This window comes from Oncorhynchus tshawytscha, linkage group LG12 (assembly GCF_018296145.1).
Source record: "Oncorhynchus tshawytscha isolate Ot180627B linkage group LG12, Otsh_v2.0, whole genome shotgun sequence".
NCBI lineage: Eukaryota > Metazoa > Chordata > Actinopteri > Salmoniformes > Salmonidae > Oncorhynchus > Oncorhynchus tshawytscha.
In genome coordinates, this window is record NC_056440.1 from 40,857,493 (window position 1) to 40,880,337 (window position 22,845).

At 43.3% G+C, this 22,845-nt stretch overlaps 1 protein-coding gene and 1 pseudogene across 8 annotated transcripts in view; one reads left to right on the forward strand and one right to left on the reverse strand.

The window, feature by feature from the left end:
- The first annotated feature begins 1,596 nt into the window (after positions 1–1,596).
- LOC112263290 lies at positions 1,597–20,238 on the forward strand (annotated as a pseudogene).
- Positions 20,239–21,425: 1,187 nt separating this feature from the next.
- The window catches only part of acacb (acetyl-CoA carboxylase beta), a 42,586-nt gene continuing 41,166 nt past the window's right edge, over positions 21,426–22,845 (reverse strand). For all 8 annotated transcript variants that reach the window (XM_024439384.2, XM_024439387.2, XM_024439386.2 and 5 more), the window contains 3 exons: positions 22,675–22,845; positions 22,425–22,561; positions 21,426–22,300 (listed from right to left, as the gene is read on the reverse strand). In XM_024439384.2, coding sequence (XP_024295152.1) covers positions 22,174–22,300; positions 22,425–22,561; positions 22,675–22,845 — 435 coding nt within the window. In that variant the 3' untranslated portion in view covers positions 21,426–22,173. The remainder of the gene's footprint in view (positions 22,301–22,424; positions 22,562–22,674) is intronic.

Here is a 22,845-nt window from a genome sequence, read left to right on the forward strand (position 1 = left end):
ACTCGAAATATTTAGTTACAATCCCATCATTTCTCTGTCAACATAATTGTTTCTCTCTCTTAACAGCAACAATATTATAAAATAGACTGTAGTGATAAATAAACCATTATAATTTTACATATCTATGGGAGATCCCTATAAATACAATAGACATGCATGAATCAGTGAAGGGGTTTGTGTTCCTCGGTAAAAAATCTTACTGAAGCCCTGTGAAGAATACAGTGGAAGTCCACAGGCTCTAGGACCTAAGCGTTCAGAGTCTTTGATGGTCTTATTTTGTCCGTTACGTTCATGCATGTAATCGTTGATTGTTTCTATTGTGACAGCGCAATTTACCATCTGTGGTGTCCCATGGGGTTGACACTGTCATTGGCTCTATCCCCACAGACTTAGAGGAATTTATGTTAATTTCCCGTTGTGAATTGTACTTTTAGAGGTCTTTCCAATTATATTTGTGTATGTGAACGTGGTCAACAGATTTTAAATTTGGTAAACCCACAAAATAAGGGAAGTTAAATTTTTTTTTTTTTTTTTTAAAGTAGCCACTATGGGCCTAAACAAGGAAAACTTTTACTCCTTTTCTTAATAACAGTCTTTACTCTATTTCTGGGTGCTTATAGCCCATAAGAGTATATTGCTACTATTTATTGTCGCTTGAAGACTTGTCGAAATAATACTCACCAGCACAAATCTCCTCTGACAACTGTCAACCTTTCCAGCCTTGAGGTTTCCTGGGCTCCTACCTCCCATGCGCGCCTCCCAGGCTATTTTTTCCCGCTTTTGTGCAGAGAAAGACGCGGGTGCAGCGGCGGGGAAACAATTGTCTGCAAACACTCGCCTAAAATGTACATTCATTTAGACGCTCACAAGTAGCGAGACACCATCACAGTCGAGGGTCTCTATTTGTTGGAATACTTAAAAAATTTAACTTATGGAGATGGACTCGACATGAACTTATAGAAGGAAAATTGTATAGGCTAAAAATAGGCTATAACATTTTACTTGATCAATTATTCCGCTTACTTCTTAGTATATATATATATATATATGTGTGTGTGTGCTTTTTTTTTTTTACAATCTAGTGCTGATTTTCAATTAAGGCTTGACAGAGTGATGAAGTGTTTTGTAGCCTATTGTAGACTAGCGACGCATCTAAAGTGCTCCTGCGCATCGGTCATGACCAAAACAATTTATTTTAGCTGACCAACAAAAAGTATCACACATATAGGTTATCATCTGTCATCTTACTATGACAATTGTCAACAATATTGGATAAAGTCTCAGTGGCTGCAGCTATTGAGCGCAATATCTACAGTTTATCCAGGAACTGCGCACAATGCCAATAATTAAAGGAAGAACTAGCATATAGGCCTAAATACAAAAAGTAAGCACAGACTGCAGATCTGTTTAGACTGTGCGGATGGTGTGCTTGCTGCCTTCCACGGGACTGTCACAAGTTGTTACATTGGCAGCAGGCCCCTTGAGCAACAATAGGCTCCGTTGAGGTAGACCTACTGCGCATGACAGTCTGCTGGACAGTTCCAGAGAGGGAAATTTAAAAACGGTTTTTGGGAAACAAGTGCAGCACAGTGAAAATACAGTAGGCTACACGGGGCTCATCGCCAGCTCAAATTTGCTGCAGATTATTCTAAACAGGTAAGATTTTCATTTTTCTTCTCGGAATTACGAGAACGACTATCAGCAAATAGTTGTAGGCCTAAGACTTTGAATGAGAGGGGATCATTTCAATTAGAGGACAATTGATATGTCAGTAAGGGTGGGAAACGCGGCAATATTTTGGGATTGCACATCAAGTATACATTTTTTAAGCAGTCAAGTTAATAAATAGCCTTGTGACCTGAAATGAAATAAAAAGCGATTATTGGCAAAATCAATAAATTGATTTACACCATCATTTTTACACCAAAAGGTGTTGTTTTCTATGTTAATATTACATTGTTATGTTTTTGCCATAAGAGGTGATATGATTGTCATTACCTTATAACAGTAGGTCCCATCATTAACTGGTCATAATCCGATTCAGATTGTTTTCTATATACATTCGTTGTAGCTTGTATGATTAAATAAATAATAGAAAATGCTTGTTTTTCCCCATAAGTAGTCTGTTTGATGTGCTAATATTTTATTTATCTAAATGCCAGTATAATAACATATACAATGAGTTGCTAAAACAAGGAAACAAAGGAATTCAAATTGTTGTTTCAGTTTTGAAAACAGAAATAGACCCAGGCCTAAATTCAATGAAAGCACTGTAGCCTAGATGTCTTATGCAGTTGCACTTTTTCTCTTGTTGCAGCATTATCAAACATCCCAGGAAATGATAGAAAGTAGAATTATGACCAGCATGTCAGGAATTCTCGAAAATTCAGGTCATCATCCCTCTCCACAAGACTACAGGTAAGACTGGATTTATAACATTCAGTTACTTTAAAGAAAGCCTTTGAATGATTTTAACCAGACTAAATCCTAACCACCGATATAAGGTTTTTGATACATCTTGTATTTTGTCATGTTGGCAACGCTTAAACACTGAAAATATGGTTCAAAATGTTCAGGCATAAGGATAATTCCAAGATATATTTTCCAAAATATCCCTATATGTTTCATCTAAATGTAGATGGACAGCTCTTTCAGTGAAGGGAGGGGGCTTATGAAAAAGTGGAAAGAAAAAACAACAACCTTAGAATGAATGATTTTCAGTCTGAATGGATCTGTCAGAAACCATCAGCTCTGTTAACACTCCCGCTGTCGGCACACGGAGAGACTGAGCCTCTTGGCCCGCCGGCTCCGAGGGGGAGATGGGGCTCTCCGGGTGACTACTGCAGAGAAGTGGCTCCCAATTAGGAGGAGGAGGTGGAGGGAATAAGAGGGGTGGAGCGGGGTGAGCTGCAGTGTTGAACGTGTGTGACTGGTGCTAGATGGGGGACACCATAGCCCAACATGCCTTGCCTCGCTGAACATCCACTTTATTGTGGGTTAAGTGTGTGGGAGGGAGGGAGGAGGGGTCTAGAGATGTTTGCGAGATTTTCAGACAAGCGTTAAGAATGGGACCTCCTTGCATAGTTTTCATTCGTTTAACACGTTTAAGTAAGAGTCATAGGCTAGGACTGTTTCCAATCGAGTTGAAATATTTTGTTCAAATCCCACTAATCATTAAAGGCATGTTCATGTTTTACTCAAAACACAACCTAACATGATTTTTGTACCTCTTTCATTTTCAAAAAAGGTCCAAAACACCTTACAAACACCCCAATACTCATTCATGAATCCCTTCTGAAGGTCATGTCTGCAGTTGATGCATCTCAATTACAACATTCAGAAGTAGATTGAACCCCCATAAATGTCAGACGTCCTTGAGAGAGGGATACTTGTGTAATATGAGTTGGCTTGGTGTGCTTGTAAGGTGCTTTAGACTATTTCAGAAATAATTGGGGGGGCTATTGGAATACTGACAAAACACAATAACTATCAAATACCTATGTAAATTAAACTAAATACATATCCCAATAACTGTATTGGGGATCCAACTACAGCCAAGGTAAGTGGAAAAATTATGTGGAAGTTGCATTGAGTTGAAACAATAAAAAAGCTTCTTAAATGTATAACCACTCTTTAATGTATAACCACTCTTAAATGTATAACCACTCTTTAATGTATAACCACTCTTAAATGTATAACCACTCTTTAATGTATAACCACTCTTAAATGTATAGACAAACAGAGCTATTGATGAAAGGACTGATCATCCAAGATATCCAAACTATATTTTCAAGCATCTTTGAGGCTTTACAGTGTTTGTTTACATTTACAATGTTTACAGAGTAAAACAAGCTTATATTTTGGATTCTGATGGGGTACAACAACTGAACTAAACTCATGAGGCATTTTTCTAAGTTATATTCTTCAAGAATCAATTAGTATTATTATTACTTTGTAAGCCAAAAAATGTATGCAGCAACTGCAGACTGCTCCTTTGAGGCCAAAATAATAATATTTTGGGCATATGCTTCCATTGGAACTAGTGCTCTCTAAAATGTGTTTTACCAATTTGGATTTAGCCTTAACTATATATATATTTTTGGTGTGTTTTATTTTCTGCTGGAGCGAGAGAAAGAGAGAGAATGTATGTGGTGGATGTACATGTACATTTTTTTTGGGGGGGGTATAGGAAGCTCATACTTCAAAGCTCAAGATGAAATAGGTGTTGTCTGTGGTGTACAGTTTCACAGGAGCTTCTGTCACTCTGCTTTGAAAGAGACGGTTATTCACAAGCCTTTACTGGCACAAGCCTTTACTGGCCCTGGTGAAATGATGTCATTTATTCAGGTGACAGGTTGAGTGAGCAGTGTGGCCTGACCTCCAACCCCTCACCCCCACCTTCCCCCAGGGCCTTGTCTACTGCCCTTCTGGAGGGAGGGAGGGGGGGGAGCATTGAGGGGAGAGGCTGGAAAGGGACAGGGAAGCAGATGGCATCCTACTTGTCTCTTGTGTGAGAGCTGTCATTCCAACAGATTAATGCAGGGACTGTTTTTTTTTAAACGGCAAAGACAATCAAGGAAGGGTCTGGGGGGAAACAATAGAGCCACGTGCCACTGGGCAGATTTGTCGTTTGGGACACAATCACTTTTCAATAGACAAGGCCAACTGTTACAGAGCAACATGTGCCGCTCTCCCATGTTTTCAAATGATCTCATGTGCTGTGTACGTATGATTCAGCCAATGGTTAGAGGGAGATTGTGGTCACCTGACATAGGGGTGATTTTGCTTGCAGTTGGGGTTGGGTTGGGGTCCTACGGTGTCCAGACCCACAAAGAAACTGAATAGTGAGTGTTGTCATAGCGACCCCAATTACTGAACTCTTCTACAGTAAGTGTGTGCAAAGACGACTGGAGAGGATTCAAGAGGATTCCTCTGTTTTCTTCCCGCAGAGCCCTACTTTAAAAAAAAGAAATAATGATAAAAAGCTGAGAGGCAGGCCCATGCCCCGATTAAGCAGAAATGATACAGTAAATCCTAACTCATTTCATTGTACGCTGACTAAGGAAATTCATTTTAGACAAGGTTGTGGTTGTGTAGTTAATCTAGTGGGTGTTTTTTTGTACAGTATTTCCCAAAACTGGGGAAGTAAACATTAAAATGTCTAATGTTGATGAGGAAGTTCACAAGCAAATTTGAAAAGGGATTAATAATGTTGAGAATCTTGGCTAGTGTCCATAATGTTACTATTGCAGTAATTACCTAATTAAATAGCACTCTATAATCTATTTGTGGTAAATCCCAGATAAAACGATACTCCTGAATAATGATTTGTTCTCACTTCTCCCCCTCCAGTATTGAATGTATTACTTTACAATAACTCGCTGTTCAGTCAGTGTATTTTATATTTGCCCTAGATATAACCAGACCTGGGTTCGAATACTATTTCTAAAATGTTACTTTCTCATTTGTTTAAGAGTTTGCACTTTTGGTATTGGTTCCATCACAACAATGCTTTCAACTAGTATTTAAACCCAGGTCTGGATATAATGAACAGTTGTAATCTAATCTGAGTGGTTGTGTTGCTTGTGTCCCGCCTCTGCAGACTTCTGACCACAGACCCCTCCCAGCTCCGAGAGGAGGATCTCCCCGGGGACCTGCAGTCTTTGTCGTGGCTCACCTCTGTAGACGTTCCCCGGCTTCAGCAGATGGCCGATGGTCGCGGTGGTAGCGAAGGAGACTTCAACGGGCCTTCCCAGGGGCTGGGGGCCAGCCTGCTGGAGCAGCAGACAGGTTTATTTTCATATTTTTTTTATTTCACCTTTATTTAACCAGGTAGGCCAGTTGAGAACAAGTTCTCATTTACAACTGCAACCTGGCCAAGATAATGCAAAGCAGTGCGACACAAACAACACAGAGTTACACATGGGATAAACAAACGTACGGTCAATAACACAATAGAAAAATCTGTATACAGTGTGTGCAAATGTAGTAAGATTAGGGAGGTAAGGCAATAAATAGGCCATAGTGGCGAAATAATTAAAATATATCAATTAACACTGCAGAATATGAATGTGCAAGTAGAGATACTGGGGTGCAAAGGAGCAAAAAAAGAAATAACAATACAGGGATGAGGTAGTTGGGTGGGCTATTTATAGATGGGCTGTGTACAGGTGCAATGATCGGTAAGCTGGTCTGACAGCTGATGCTTAAAGTTAGTGAGGGAGAAATAAGACTCCAGCTTCAGTGATTTTTGCAATTCGTTCCAGTCATTGGCAGCAGAGAACTGGAAGGAAAGGCGACCAAAAGAGGAGTTGGCTTTGGGGATGACCAGTGAAATATACCTGCTGGAGCGCGTGCTACGGGTGGGTGCTGCGATGGTGACCAGTGAGCTGAGATAAGGCGGGGCTTTACCTAGCAAAGACTTATAGATGACCTGGAGCCATTGGGTTTAGCGACGAATATGAAGCGAGGGTCAGCCAACGAGAGCATACAGGTCGCAGTGGTGGGTGGTATATGGGGCTTTGGTGACAAAACGGATGGCACTGTGATAGACTATATCCAATTTGCTGAGTAGCGTGTTGGAGGCTATTTTGTAAATGACGTCGCTGAAGTCAAGGATTGGTAGGATAGTCAGTTTTACAAGGGTATGTTTGGCAGCATGATTGAAGGATGCTTTGTTGCGAAATAGGAAGCCGATTCTAGATTTAATTTTGGATTGGATATGCTTAATGCGAGTCTGGAAGGAGAGTTTACAGTCTAACCAGACACCTAGGTATTTGTAGCTGTTCACATATTCTAAGTCAGAACTGTCCTGAGTAGTGATGCTAGACGGGCGGGTGCAGCGAACGGTTGAGGAGCATGCATTTAGTTTTGCTTGCATTTAAGAGCAGTTGGAGGCCACAGAAGGAGCATTGTATGGCGTTGAAGCTCATCTGTAGGTTTGTTGACACAGTGTCCAAAGGGCCAGAATAATACAGAATGGTGTCGTCTGAGTAAGAGGTGGATCAGAGAATCACCAGCAGCGAGAGCGACATCATTGATGTATACAGAGAAAACAGTCGGCCTGAGAATTGAACCCTGTGGCACCCCCATAGAGACTGCCAGAGCTGAACACCTGAACTCTATCTGAGAAATGGTTGGTGAACCAGGCGAGGCAGTCATTTGAGAAACCAAGGCTGTTGAGTCTGCTGATAAGAATGCGGTGATTGACAGAGTCGAAAGCCTTGGCCAGGTCGATGAAGACGGCTGCACAGTACTGTCTAATATTGATGGCATTTTAATATCGTTTAGGACCTTGAGCGTGGCTGAGGTGCACCCATGACCAGCTCGGAAACCAGATTGCATAGCAGAGAAGGTACGGTGAGATTCTAAATGGTTGGTGATCTGTTTGTTAACTTGGCTTTTGAAGACTTTAGAAAGGCAGGGCAGGATAGATATAGGTCTGTAACTGTTTGGGTTTAGAGTGTCTCCCCCTTTGAAGAGAGGGATGACCGCAGCAGCTTTCTTTAGGGATCTCAGACGATATGAAAGGGAGGTTGAACAGGCTAGTAATAGGGGTTGCAACAATTGCAGTGGATCATTTTAGAAAGAGAGGGTCCAGATTGTCTAGCCCGGCTGATTTGTAGGGGTCCAGATTTTGCAGCTCTTACAGAACATCAGCTATCTGAATTTGTGTGAAGGAGGAATGGGGAGGCTTGGGCAAGTTGCTGTGGGGGGTGCAGAGCTGTTGACCGGGTTAGGGGTAGCCAGGTGGAAGCATAGCCAGCCGTAGAAAAATGCTTATTGAAATTCTCTATTATCGTAGATTTATCGGTGGTGACAGTGTTTCCTAGCCTTAGTGCAATGGGCAGCTTGGAGGAGGTGCACTTATTCTCCATGGACTTTACAGTGTCCCAGAACTTTTGGAGTTTGTGCTACAGGATGCACATTTCTGTTTGAAAAAGCAAGGCTTTGCTTTCCTCACTGCCTGTGTATATTGGTTCCTAACTTCCCAGAAAAGTTGCATATCATGGGAGCTATTCAATGCTAATGCAGTACGCCACATGATGTTTTTGTGCTGGTTAAGGGCAGTCAAGTCTGGAGAGAACCAAGGGCTATATCGGTTCTTAGTTCTACATTTTTTAAATGGGGCATGCTTATTTAAGATGGTGAGGAAAGCACTTTTAAAGAATAACCAGGCATCCTCTACTGACGGAATGAGGTCAATATCCTTCCAGGATACCTGGGCCAAGTTGATTAGAAAGGCCTGCTCGCTGAAGTATTTTAGGGAGCGTTTGACAGTGATGAGGGGTGGTCGTTTGACCGCGGACCCATTACGGACGCAGACAATGAGGCAGTGATCTCTGAGATCCTGATTGAAAACAACAGAGGTGTATTTAGGGGGCAGTTTGGTCAGGATGATATCTATGAGGGTGTCCCATATCCCAGTTTAGGTCACCTAACAGTACAAACTCTTGAAGATAAATGGGGGGAAATTAATTCACATATGGTGTCCAGGGCACAGCTGGGGGCTGAGGTGTGGTCTATAACAAGCGGCAACAGTGATATTTCTAGAAAGGTGGATTTTTAAAAGTAAATATGTTTGGGCACAGACCTGGATAGCATGACAGAACTCTGCAGGCTATCTCTGCAGTAGATTACAGCTCCCCTTTGGCAGTTCTATCTTGGCGGAAAATGTTGTAGTTGGTGATGGAAATTTCAGAATTTTAAGTGGCCTTCCTAAACCAGGATTCAGACACGGCCAGGACATCAGGGTTGGCGGAGTGTGCTAAAGCAGTGAATAAAACAAACTTAGGGAGGAGGCTTCTGATGTTAACATGCTTGAAACCAAGGCTTTTACGGTTACAGAAGACAAAAAATGATAGTGCCTGGGGAATAGGAGTGGGACTGGGGGCTACAGGGCCTGGGTTGACCTCTACATCACCAGAGGAACAGAGGAGGAGTAGGAAATAGGGTACGGCTAAAGGCTATAAGAACTGGTCGTCTAGTGTGTTGGGGACACAGAATAAAAGGAGCAGATTTCTGGGCGTGATAGAATAGATTCAGGGCATAATACAGACAATGGTATGGTAAGATGTGAGTACAGTGGAGGTAAACCTAGGCATTGCGTGACGATGATAGAGGTTTCGTCTCTGGAGGCACTAGTTAAGCCAGATGAGGTCTCCGCATTTGTGCGGGGTAGGACAAAAGAGCTATCTGAGACATGCTGAGCAGAACTGAGGACTCTACAGTGAAATAAAACAATGAGAACTAGCCAAGACAGCAGTAGATAAGGCATAATGACATTAGAGAGAGGTATAAAGCAATCACAGGCGTTGATCAGGAGAGCTAAGACAACAACGGGTAAATGGCGATGAATGGGCAGAGCGGGTCAGTTAGGTACATACAGGACCTGAGTTCGAGGCTGGGGCCGACAGGTAAACAAAATGAGGTACCGTGTTATTTAAACAGTCCAGGGGACATCAGCTGTGTAGCCGAGTGATCATAGGGTCAAAAGAGCAGCAATAGGTGAGTCAGGGTGCTGTTCGGTAGTCACTACTACGCTAGGCGAGCAGGGGACACAGTGTTCAGAAAAGCTAGCGGGCCGGGGCTAGTAGATATTTCTTCGGCGACATCGTAACAGAATAGCCTGTTGAGACCACATCGGGTGATCATGTCGGCAGTCCAGTTGTGATGGATCGGCGGGGCTCCATGTCGACAATAAAGGATCCAGGCCAATTGGCAAAGGAGGTGTTGTAGCCCTAGAATTAGCTGGTATATGGGCCAAGCTCAAGGCTAGCTCAAAGCTAGCTGGTGCTTGCTTCAGGACAGAGGTGTTAGCTAACAGTAGCCACTCGTTTGCAGCTAGCTAGCTGTGATGATCCGGTATAATGATCCAGAGCGGCAGGAATCCAGTGATGTGGTAGAGAGAAGCAGTCTGATATGCTCTGGGTTGATATCATGCTGTGCAGACTGGCAGGTGTTGTCCGAACTAAGGCTGGCTGGTGACCGAGAAAAAGGTGAAGACCGCTAGCCGTGGCTAACAAAGACTAGTAGCTAGTTAGCTGGCTAGCTCCTGATGGAAGTTCCAGTTAAAAGGAATTAAAATAGCAGATCCGTACCACATTGGGTGAGGCGGGTTGGAGGAAAGTATATTTAGTTCGTAGATAGAAAGTGAGATTAAGATATATACGAAAAAGACTATTTACACAGGATAAGACAAAGACAAACACACACGTCCTGCTGCTATGCTATCTTGGATTCAAGGTGAGACGCACACACACTCCACGTCGGTGGGGCAGCACCATTTCAAACCACACACATACGCTTTGATAGTTCAGGAGTACAGCTAGGCCCGGATGTTGAGGAGGACAAGTTAGCCAAAGCCATTACAGTTGGAAACAAGCTATAACTGCCAACCTGGTTAATAAGATTTGCAAGACAAATCAAATCGTTAAAGTATAAGGGGATATAGACTCGGGCCTGTGCTAAATCTTGATAGGGCCATGAGCCCTATTTGAATACTTTGCAAATGCATCCTCCTTGAAGTACAATCACAGATCTGAATGGTTGGATTAGTGAAAGGAACTTATCCCATCACCTATATATCTACACTTACCTCAAGGAAATGAGGAAGAAAGGATTGTAACAGGGCCGATGTGTGGAGATTGATTGGAGACTGACCTGGATGTTGTACTTCTTCCTTCCTCACAGCTCAGATGAACAACATAACCATGGCAGGGGGACAGGGAGCCATGATCCACCTACAGAGCAACATGCAGCACAGCCCCCTGGGAATTAATGTCATCACCGCCCAAAGCGGAAGTGTACGTTTTGCTTCCCGACCAATTATTTATCAACACTTTTTTTTTTTAAATCAATGCTTATACTCTAGGACAATAAAGCATAGGAAAAACGTAATATACTAAACTTGTCCTCGGTCTACTCCACAGATGTCTCCATTCTCCATGAATGGACAGCCCTCCCCAGGGTACCAATGCCCTGCCTCTGTCTACCAACCTACACCCCAACAAGTGTTCACTCTGACCCAGACTAGCCAGCAGGTAACTACGTCATCCCTGCAACTGGGCTGTGGATACAGTTTGTTAATTAGAGATGAATTGTTACATACACTGAGTGTATAAAGCATTAGGAACACCTGCTTTTTGCATGACATAGACTGATCAGGTGAATCCCAGTGAAAATTATGATCCCTTATTGATGTCGCCTGTTAAATCCATGTCAATCAGTGTAAATGAAGGGAAGGAGACAGGTTAAATAATGATTTTTAAGCCTTGAGACAATTGAGACATGGATTGTGTGTGTGTGCCATACAGAGGATGAATGGGCAAGGCGAAGTGCCTTTGAACGGGGTATGGTAGAAAGTGCCAGGCGCCCCGGTTTGAGTGTGTCAAGAACTGCAACGCTGCTGGGTTCTTCACGCTCAACCGTTTCCCATGTGTATCAAGAATGGTCCAAAGGTCATCCAGACATCTTGACACAACTGTGGGAGGCATCGGAGTCAACATGGGCCAGCATCCCTGTGGAACGCTTTCAACACCTTGTAGAGTCCATGCCCCAACGAATTGAGTCTGTTCTGAGGAGGTGCAACTCAATATTAGGAAGCTGTGACTAATATTTTGTACACAGAATAGTTTGAGTATTTAGTGTTACTAAAATAGTTATAAGAGCTGTCCAGTGGATAACTAAGTTACAATGTAAACCTGTTAATATAGTATTGTTACTAGAGTAATTACAGTGTTATTACATAGGTATAAGAGCAACGTAATGTAATTCGTTAGAGATTACTCTACCAGTTTACCGCCTGCTGCTGATTAAGGGTTTGATATTTAGATGCCATTCATTCAAACAACAAGAAATATGTTTTTGAAATAAGTTGAAAATAATACACAATACAGATATTCTAGATTGTTCACTAATTTCTCATTGCCCTCTCTCCCTCTCAGTGTACTCCTGCTGGGCTCTATGGCAATGTCTCGTTCAACAACCAAAGCCTGTTCACACAGCCGCGCCTGGCTCCACAAAACCAGGACCTGCAGCCCAAGACTTTCCCCAAGCCCATCTACTCCTACAGGTGAGCTTCCCCCTGGGCCAAGTGGCATTATAGTATTATTGTATTGCCTGAGTTGTGTTCATTAGGGCACACAATGGAAAAGGACAAATTCAGGTAGTCCTTTCCTGTTTCAGTCAGTTTTCTTCCCTTTGATGCCCAGTGAACACAAACCTGGTCTAATTATCAACATTATGTGTAGCCTAATGCACTTATTGCCTCGCTACTTTGGTCCATCCTCAGCTGTTTGATCTCTATGGCTCTGAAGAACAGCAAGACAGGCAGTCTCCCAGTCAGCGAGATCTACACCTTCATGAAGGAACATTTCCCCTACTTTAAGGTATGACTCGATCGAATCCTCTCAGGCACGTGTGAAACTCATTCCACAGAGGGCTGAGTGTCTGCGGGTTTTCGCTCCTACCTTGTACTTGATTTATGAATTAAGGTCACTAATTAGTAAGGAACTCCCCACACCTGGTTGTCTAGGGTTTAATTGAAAGGAAAAACCAAAAACTGCAGACACTAGGCACTCCATGGAATGAGATTGATACCCCAGCTCTAAGGGCTGGTTTCCCAGACTCAGATTAAGCCTAGCGATGGACTAAAAAGCATGCTCAATAAAGAATCTCCATTGAGTATGCTTTTTAGTCCAGGACTAGGTTTAATCTGGGCCTGAGAAACTGGCCTAATATTCAATAGGGATTGGGGAAGCAGATATTTTAGGTAAGCATTGTGCTAAGTCAGTCGTTTAAATGTCTCCTTCCTCTTCCTGGGTTTTCATCCGCCTGAAGACAGCACCAGATGGATGGAAGAACTCAGTCCGACACAACCTGTCGCTAAACAAGTGCTTTGAGAAGGTGGAGAACAAGACGAGTGGGTCGTCTCGTAAGGGCTGCCTCTGGGCCCTGAACCCGGTCAAGATCGACAAGATGGAGGAGGAGATGCAGAAGTGGAAGCGTAAGGACCTCCCAGCCATCCGCCGCAGCATGGCCAACCCAGGTGAGACCACAGGACCAACTGAGGCCCATTCACACATAACCTGGATCCTGTTCACCAGGCACAAAATGAAAGAAAAGGGAAGGAAACCGGGAGGGACAACCTTTTCCATTGCATAATGTTTAAAAACCTTTTCCTTTGTGTACTAGAATGAACATAGCCCATCAATGAAGAACACTCACCACCACCAATTATGAGGATTATGCCTATTCAGTTTTATATGTCAGTGTGGCAAGTGTCATGGCTACAGTTGGCTATGTTACAATTGATGACAACATTCTAATTCAAGAATAAATTAAAGAGGTTATCCATTTGTCACATTTGGTGGACTGCTATAAACAGGGCTGGATTAAGAAATCATAGTCACACCATCATTTTCGGTAAACAAATCTGTGCACCGAGATGCAATTGGATGCGTGGTAAATTTGATGTTAAAGAACAACAAGAACCCTTATAATAAAGCCATAATAACATCAATTTTAGCAAATGTATAAAACATAAAAACATAAATACCTTATTTACATGACTATTCAAACCCTTTGCCATGAGACTTACATTAGAATTGAGCTCATGTAATGGATGTGAAACGGCTAGCTTAGTTAGCGGTGCACGCTAAATAGCGTTTCAATCGGTGACCTCACTTGCTCTGAGATCTTGAAGTAGTGGTTCCCCTTGCTCTGCAAGGGCTGCGGCTTTTGTGGAGTGATGGGTAACGATGCTTCGTGGGTGACTGTTGTTGATGTGTGAAGAGGGTCCCTGGTTCGCGCCCGGTTATGGGCGAGGGGACGCTCTAAAGTTATACTGTTACACGCAGGTGCATATTTTTTCCATTGATCATCCTTAAGATGTTTCTACAAATTGATTGGACTCCACAGGTGATAAATTCAATTGATTGGACATGATTTGGAAAGGCACAAACCTGTCTATTTAAGGTCCCACAGTTGACCGTGCATGTCAGAGCAAAAACCAAGCCATGAGGTCGAAGGAATTATCCTTTGAGCTCCGAGACAGGACTGAGTCGAGGCACAGATCTGGGGAAGGGTACAAAAAAAATGTCTGCAGCATTGAAGGTCCCCAAGAACACAATGGCCTCCATCATTCTTAAACGGAAGAAGTTTGGAACCACAAGGACTCTTCCTATAGCTGGCCGACCCAGCCAAACTGAGCAATTGGGGGAGAAGGGCCTTGGTCAGGGAGGTGACCAAGAACCTGATGGTCACTCTGACAGACCTCCAGAGTTCCACTATGGAGATGGGAGAACCTTCTAGAAGGAAGCAGCACTCCACCAAGCAGGCCTTTATGGTAGATTGGCCAGACGGAAGCCACTCCTCAGTAAAAGGCACACGCTTGGAGTTGACCAAAAAGGCACCTACTGTAAAGACTCTCAGACCATGAGAAACAAGATTCTCTGGTCTGATTCTTTGGCCTGAATGCCAAGCGTCACATCTGGAGGAAAACTGGCCCCATCCCTACGGTGATGCATGGTGGTGGCAGCATCATGCTGTGGGGATGTTTTTCAGTGGCAAGGACTGGGAGACTTGTCAGGATTGAGGGAAAGATAAATGGAGCAAAGTACAGAGATATCATTGATGAAAACTTGCTCCAGAGTGCTCAGGACCTCAGACTGGGGTGGGGGTTCACCTTCCAACAGGACAACAACCCTAAGCACATAGCCAAGACAATGCAGGAGTGGCTTCGGGACAAGTCTCTGAATGTCCTTGAGTGGCCCAGCCAGAGCCTGGACTTGAACCCGATCGAACATCTCTGGAGAGACCTGAAAATAGCTTTGCAGCAACGCTCCCCATCCAACCTGACAGAGCTTGAGAGGATCTGCAGAAAAGAATGGGAGAAACTCCCCAAGTACAGGTGTGCCAAGCATCATACCTAAGAAGACTCGAAGCTGTAATAGTTGCCAAAGGTGCTTTAACAGAGTACTGAGTAAAGGGTCTGAATACTTATGTAAATGTAATATTTCAGTTTTAAAAAACTGTTTTTGCTTTGTCATGATGGGGCACTAGATACTGAACAAAAATATAAACACAACATGTAAAGTGTTGGTCCCATGTTTCATGAGCTGAAATAAAAGATCCCATTCATTTTCCATACTCACAAAAAGCTTATTTCTCTACAATTTTGTACACAAATTTGTTTACATCCCTGTTAGTGAGCATTTCTCATTTGCCAAGATAATCCATCCACCTGACAGGTGTAGCATATCAAGAAGCTGATTAAACAGAATGATCATTACACGGGTGCATCTTGTGCTTTGGACAATAAAACATCACTCTTAAATGTGCAGTTTTGTCACAAAACACAATGCCACAGATGTCTCAAGTTTTAAGAGAGCGTGCAATTGGCAACGTCGTTTAGAGAACTTGGCAGTACGACCAACCTGCTTCACAACCGCAGACCACATGTAACCACGCCAGCCCAGGACCTCCACATCCGGCTTGTTCACTTGCGGGATCGTCTGAGACCAGCCACCCGGAGAGCTGATGAAACTGAGAAGTATTTCTGCCTGTAATAAAGCCCTTTTTGTAGGGCTTTATTGCTTCTATTAGTTCTAAAGACAGATTAGTCGTCTCTTTTCAGCGGAAGGCATTGGCTTTCCAAACTGTATGTTTTTCCTGCAAAACAGACAGCAGCAACCAACCATAGAAATATAATCCATAGATGGCAGTTCCCATTTAAGTCAGGACTGGCAGCCATTGCTAGTGTACCCAGGGTAAGAAGTTCCAAAACCCTTCTATGGGTTATGTCTATGGCTACAACGCAACAAGCTATATATTTGGCATGCATGCTGGCCAAATTGTGGCCTTCCCGACTGCAGGCAACCAGTAACTGCCAAAGTAAATGAAACACTTGAGTAAATGAGGGATACAAATAACAAAATGTGGGAGTGGGAAGCATTTTCCTGGCATGGTTTAGGTCCAGTTGTAGAATCGATGCCAAGGTGCAGCTCGTCTTGGCCTTTTAAGACATCATGTTGGTTTTTCCTTTATTTTTACATTTTACCTGTATTGTATGTGCTTGTGCTAAAATGTAATCCACTGTTATTTTTGAGAAACTATTTATCCTCTGTGGCTAAATGATGCTCTCTGGTGCATCTTGAACATTGAGAGCGGGCTCCTGTAGTTGGATAAACAAATGCAATTATTATTTTTCTTTTGCCACTTGTGCCCAGCCCCCAACTCACACAATTGACCAGTCACATCAATTTATTATGCAGTTCATTTTTTATTAATCAGTTACCCAATCAAGGCATGCCCCCCCCCCCTACCTCCTCTCCTTCCCCATCTGACAACTGACAATTAGCAGAGCAGCAGCAGGGAGCAGCAGGCTGTCTACGCTCATTGAGAGCGGGCTCCTGAATCCTCCTCTGGTTGGCGGTTGTAGTAAAATAAAAAATAAAAATATATATATAGATATATATATATGGTAAATATAATCTATACTGTATATATTTACTTTATTTATTTAAAAAAATAGCTGCCTCTTGGGCCCTGGTAAGCCGGCCCTTGTGATAAGCAGCATCACAGAGAAAGAATCTGCTTTGTTTTTTAAATTTTAAATGGAGTCATCAGTCGCTGAACTGGTCTGCTCCCTCTTTCCCTGTCAGATGAGTTGGACAGGTTGATCACGGACCGGCCGGAGAGCTGCAGACGGAAGCCCATGGACCCCGGGATGACCCGTCTGCCTATCTGTCCATCTGGCCTATCCCTGCCTGTCCCGGGCCAGATGCAACCCCAGCCCATGGTCACCCTGTCCCTGCAGTGCCTGCCCATGCACCAGCACCACCAGCTCCATGCCCAGGCCAGGCTGGCCCCGGTGTCCCCCTGCCCAAACGCCCCCCCTCCACACCGTTCCTGACCTCTCCAACAGCCTCCTCGCTACCCAGCATCCCGGCAAGCAGCCGCACGAGTTCTACAGTCTCCATGGTGAGGTCAACGCAGAGGTGGACACACTGGACACCAGCATCATGGACTTCGCTCTACAAGGTGGGCAGCTATAGTACTAGTCACAACAACATTATATACCGTCTTAAAACTCCAGTGCAATCAAAAATGTGATTTCTATACATTTCCACACTGAGGTTGGAATTATATTGTGATTTTCTTCTATTATGATAATGCCCTTTTAGTGTAAGACTTGTTTGAAAAGACCACCTGAAAACCTGATGTTTTGGCCTGCCTGACATCACCAGGCAGTAAATTGGTTAATAGAACAACCTGAGTTCCAAACCTCTGCCAATAAAATTGCTCTTGCCAAAAAAGCTATTTGTTTCTTTAGCACCATTGGGCCTTTAACAATCTGCATACCAATGTGACTTTGCACGGCAGTTGGGCCATTTTCTTGGCTTTCAGAAGCAGCGATGACCAGTGACGTGACACGATTACCTCCTTCCCCAGGTAACCTGTGGGAGATGAAAGACGACAGCTTTAATCTGGAGGCATTAGGCACCTTCAGTAACTCTCCCCTGCGTTTGTCTGACTGTGACATCGGCACCATGACGGGCAGCCTCGCTCCAGTCTACAGCGGGGGCAGCATGCCCTTCTCAGACCTACAGGTGACGGGCATGTACACCTCCTACGCCGCCCTGGACACCCTCTCCTCCCAATACATGGGCACGCCAGGCAACAGCAAGCCCATCACTGCCCTGCTTTAATGAAAACATCCCCTGCACCACAGAGTGGAACCACAAGGGGAGAGCTGCAACGAGGCATCACCAACAATACAAAACCCTTTTTTGTTTGTTGCTGTGGCTCTACTTGTCAATCACACTCCTGGCACCAAAAAGCCCCCACATCCTCCACTGAAAAGCCTGAATCCTCATTGCTTTTCTCTATCCCCGATGACAGAGCAACTTGTGTTGCCATACCTAAGCCAGTACTTCAGATGCGAGAAAGAAGTCTGCTCGGATGGGGGATTTGATCGAAGTCATTGCTTTTTACCTGTGTGGTTTTACAATAGGAGTAACCAATGAGGAAAAGTGAAATTCAGGAGGAAATTGACTAAAATATAGTGATGTCTCTGGGGGGAAACTTTGCCAAGCAAAGACCCCAGAGCTGTCCTACACTGTTCGTACACAAACCTAGCAGGCAACAGGAACCATCTCTGCCAGTTTTGTACAATGTTGACTTTCCTGTGTTTGTAAGCCTTACCATGGCACTGTTAGTTCCCTGTTCTTTACCCATTGTGTGTATTGTGCTAGGCAGTATTACTGTGATGTTTTATTTATTAAATGGCAGCTGGAGAAGGGGAGGAATTTATCAAACACCGTTTACTGTATATTTGTGTTTTAAATCCCTGTGATCTCCACTGAAAAGCGTGTTTCTTAAACAGTATTTATCCATACATTCCAAAACCTGTCTAATAATAGCATTTGAAAATATGCTCAAATCTGTCAAAGTCCAAATTCATAATATTCATTGAATTATTCACAACTTTTGGGAGGATGTCAGGCTACATGTACTGTAAAATCACAATGGATAAATAAAAAGTTACTTGCTGAAAACAGATTCATTCCATTTATTTACAGATACTATACATTACTCTAATAAGGGGTAAGTACATGGCAGATATTTTACATATATTATTGACAATTTCAAATGGATATCTGGTATTTTGATGAAGGCAACAGCAGCAGAACGGCTTGGGGACCCATTATACCTTTCTCTGCCCCTGTTCACCTGCGTTTAAGCAACAAATCAGCATTATATTAAAAACAATGAAAACACATATCACAGACAGTCATATCAATGTCAATTTGTTCCAAATCATTACTATACAAATACTACGGGTGTGAATTTATCCACCTGCATTTATATAGGATTATTCACTCAGACTCCAGCATACACCATCACTGACAACAAAACAATACAAATGAAATGACTCAGGTGTATTTGTTATTCAGTCAAAAAAAACAATAATACAAAGAAAGAAATTCAAGGGCACACAAATAAACACTGGTTAATAAAAACTAAAAAATGTTACCTGACTTTCAAATTGTACAGGTTAGTCTTAAGGGCAATACTGACATATCCCATTTTGGAGGGGGGAAAAAATGAAATTTTCCTACTAGACCATTGTCACTGAAATGATTCTGTAAATGAAATGAATTTAATGTAATTTAATGTCACTGAAAGTCTTTTTTTGGGTCAATATTTTATCTTATCTTTATTTAAACTAGCAAGTCAGTTAAGAACAAATTCTTATTTTCAATGACGGCCTAGGAACATACTGAAGTAAAGGCTACACATCACCCAACCCCCAGACAGGCTTGTGTATTGTCTTTGCACTGGCACATAAAAAACAAAGTATTTTACATGGTACACAAATGAGGGCTTTGTTCGGCCCCTGGCTGGCGTACATTCAAAGGTCGGCACACATTCTCCCAGATATGAACAGAATGATCAACACACCAGAGCAAAAACCCTGGTCACCCCCGTTGTAAAATGCCAGTGTACAGCATTAGCAATGAGAAGCTTGATGGAATACTGTTAAAAAGGCTCATGGTCCAATCCATTCAATTCATGTTTTCAAATCCTATTGATGAAGTGAATCAGAAATGCTAAAGAGTAGTGGTGGTTCCCTCTGATCATAGCAATGTTAAAACTACATGAAACCAGACCCGAGTTCAAATACTTCAACCATTTACTTTAACCTGCCTGTCGTGTCAGGTGGGCGGGGGGGTTGTACTTTTGATAATTAGGTGTGATTAATGAAAATGGTTTACTCTTAAAAAAATGGTTTCAAATATTATTATGCCACTGGAACCTGTGGTGCCAAAACCGTAAAAGCTACCAACACCAAAATCAGCCCTTTCCCAATGCATTTCAATGGCCATAGACTAGAATGGTAAAAATGTAGCCTATAACTAGTCTTATACCGTTTAAGCTAGAAACACCTTTCAAACTTAAAAATGTGTAGACCAGTCTGGAATAGGTTGATTGTTTACAGCTTTTTGATAACTTTTATACTTTTTAAATGTGCATAAAAGCTCCATATGCTTGATTTGGAAGTATTTGATTTCACCACTGCTCTTGAACCGCTAAAGCTACAATACCACACCAATGTTGCCATATACAGCGCATTCAGAAAGTATTCAGAACCCAAGACTTTTTCCACATTTTGTTACGTTAGTCTTATTCTAATATGTATTAAATAAATCTACACACAATACCCCATAATGAAAAAGCGAAAACAGGTTTTTAGACATATTTGAAAATGTATATAAAAACACCTTATTTACATAAGTATTCAGACCCTTTGCTATGAGACCCAACATTGAGCTCAGGTGCATCCTGTTTCCATTGATCATCCTTGAGATGTTTCTACAACTTGGGAGTCCACCTGTGGTAAATTCAATTGATTGGACATGATTTGGAAAGGCACACCTGTCTATTTAAAAGGTCCCACAGTTGACAGTGCAGGTCAGAGCAAAAACCAAACCATGAGGTCAAAGGAATTGTCCCTTGAGCTCCGAGACAGGATTGTGTCGAAGCACAGATCTGGGAAAGGGTACCAAAACATTTCTGCAGCATTGAAGGTCCCCAAGAACACAGAGGCCATCATTCTTAAACGGAAGAAGTTTGGAACCACCAAGACTCTTCCTACAGCTGGCCGCCCGGCCAAACTGATCAATCAGGGGAGAAAGGCCTTGGTCAGGGAGGTGACCCAAGAGTCACTGACAGAGCTCCAGAGTTCCCCTGTGGAGATGGGAGAACCTTCCAGAAGGACCACCATCTCTGCAGCCCTCCACCAGTCAGGCCTTTATGGTAGAGTGGCCAGACGGAAGCCACTCCTCAGCACAAGGCAAATGACAGCCTGCTTGGAGTTTGCCAAAAGGCACCTAAAGGATGAAACCAAGATTGAACTCTTTGGCCTGAATGCCAAATGTGACGTCTGGAAGAAACCTGGCACCATCCCTACGGTAAAGCATGGTGGTGGCAGCATCATGCCGTGAGGATGTTTTTCAGTGGCAGGGACTGGGAGACTAGTCAGGATCGAGGGAAAGATGAACGAAGCAAAGTACAGAGAGATCCTTGATGAAGTCCTGAGCATTCTGGAGCAGGTTCTCAGACTGGGGTGAAGGTTCCAACAGGGCAAAGACCCTAAGCATATAGCAAAGACAACGCAGGAGTGGCTTCGGGACAAGTCTCTGGATGTCCTTGAGTGGCCCAGCCAGAGCCCGGACTTGAACCCGATGAAACATCTCTGGAGAGACCTGAAAATAGCTGTGCAGCGACGCTCCCCATCCAACCTGACAGAGCTTGAGAGGATCTGCAGAGAGGAATGGGAGAAATCCCAAAATACTGGTGTGCCAAGCTTGTAGCGTTTATTTTTGTATAAATGTAGAAAAAAATCCCCAAATCTGTTTTTGCTTTGTCATTATGGGGTAGTGTGTGCAGATTGATGAGGGGGAAAAAACGAATGAATCCATTTTAGAATAAGGCTGTAACGTAACAAAATGTGGAAAAAGTCAAGGGGTCTGAATACTTACCGAAACCCCCGGGCGATTTTATTTGGCACCCCAAGCTGAAGATTTTAAAAAATATATTTCATTTGTTGAACATAAGACTAAAATTGCTAGGAAATCAGCTAAAACTGATTTTAATTTAGGGAATCCGTTCCCAAGTATTCCCACGCATAAATAGAGAGGCATAAGTGATCATATCCCAATGAAATCAAGGTTTAAAATTATACTGTTTTTGTCAAATACTATATATGTTTTGGATTCTTGCGGTCAATTTGCAGTGTACAAATGATTTATAACTATGTTCCGGCCCCCCGGCCATCCGCTGAAAGAAAAATAAATCTACCCAAGGCAGGGACCCTTGATCTAGTGCATGTGTAGTGTAGAGTGCTGCATGGTTATAGCGTATGAGCAGCCCGAACTAGCCGTAACCCTGAGAATTAGACACGTTTTGGCTTCTTTGGCACCTTAGCTTTATTGTCTCAACTCAACAATAGAAAGTAGGCAGCACCGATGGGGAGTGCACGTGTCCCCCTGCCCTCTGGGTCAGCATCCCACAGACCTACTTATCTATATCTATTCTCTCCCCTATGCCAGAACTTCAGGGATTTCCTGTGTAAGGCATTGGGCAGCTCAGCCTCAGATCTGGAGTTTAACTGGGCGCGGTGCCGTCCATCGTGGCCAGCAGGTGGGAGATCTTGGCCCTCTGGGATGGAGTGATGGACTGGCTCATGTGGATGATGCAGTCCATGGTCACCTCAGGGTTGGCCTGCACAATGCTGGGATAACACACACAGTACATACATAGGATTATATGCACACAGTACTTTCAAGTGTAGAAATGTGTGTGTGTGTGTGTGTGTGTGTGTGTGTGTGTGTGTGTGTGTGTGTGTGTGTGTGTACCTGCGGATGTGTTTCAAGGCGTGGTCCCTCTTCAGGTACTTGATGTTCTCTCTGATGGCGGATCGTGTGCCGTCCTCTTTGGCCAAATGCTTCTCCAGCCACTCCACCACCGCTTTATTATTGTCCCAAAGGTACGCCTGTTCCGAGGGTGACAATTGGGATTACATGTTTCAGACAGGGGTACTCCATTACAATAGGATAACCTTGCTTGTATCACATGAACAGAGCATTTACGTTGCGACATCCATACCTGGACCGTGCCCTCTGTCTCCACAAACCAGCGGCGCAGCATGGACTGGATGTGTCCGTCACTCAGCTCTGGGTTGGCCTGCAGGACCTCGCACTTCACCACGCCCTCCAGCAGGAGGCGCCGCAGACGCCAGTAGAAGAAGCTCCGCACATTCTTCCAGTCCAGGATGTC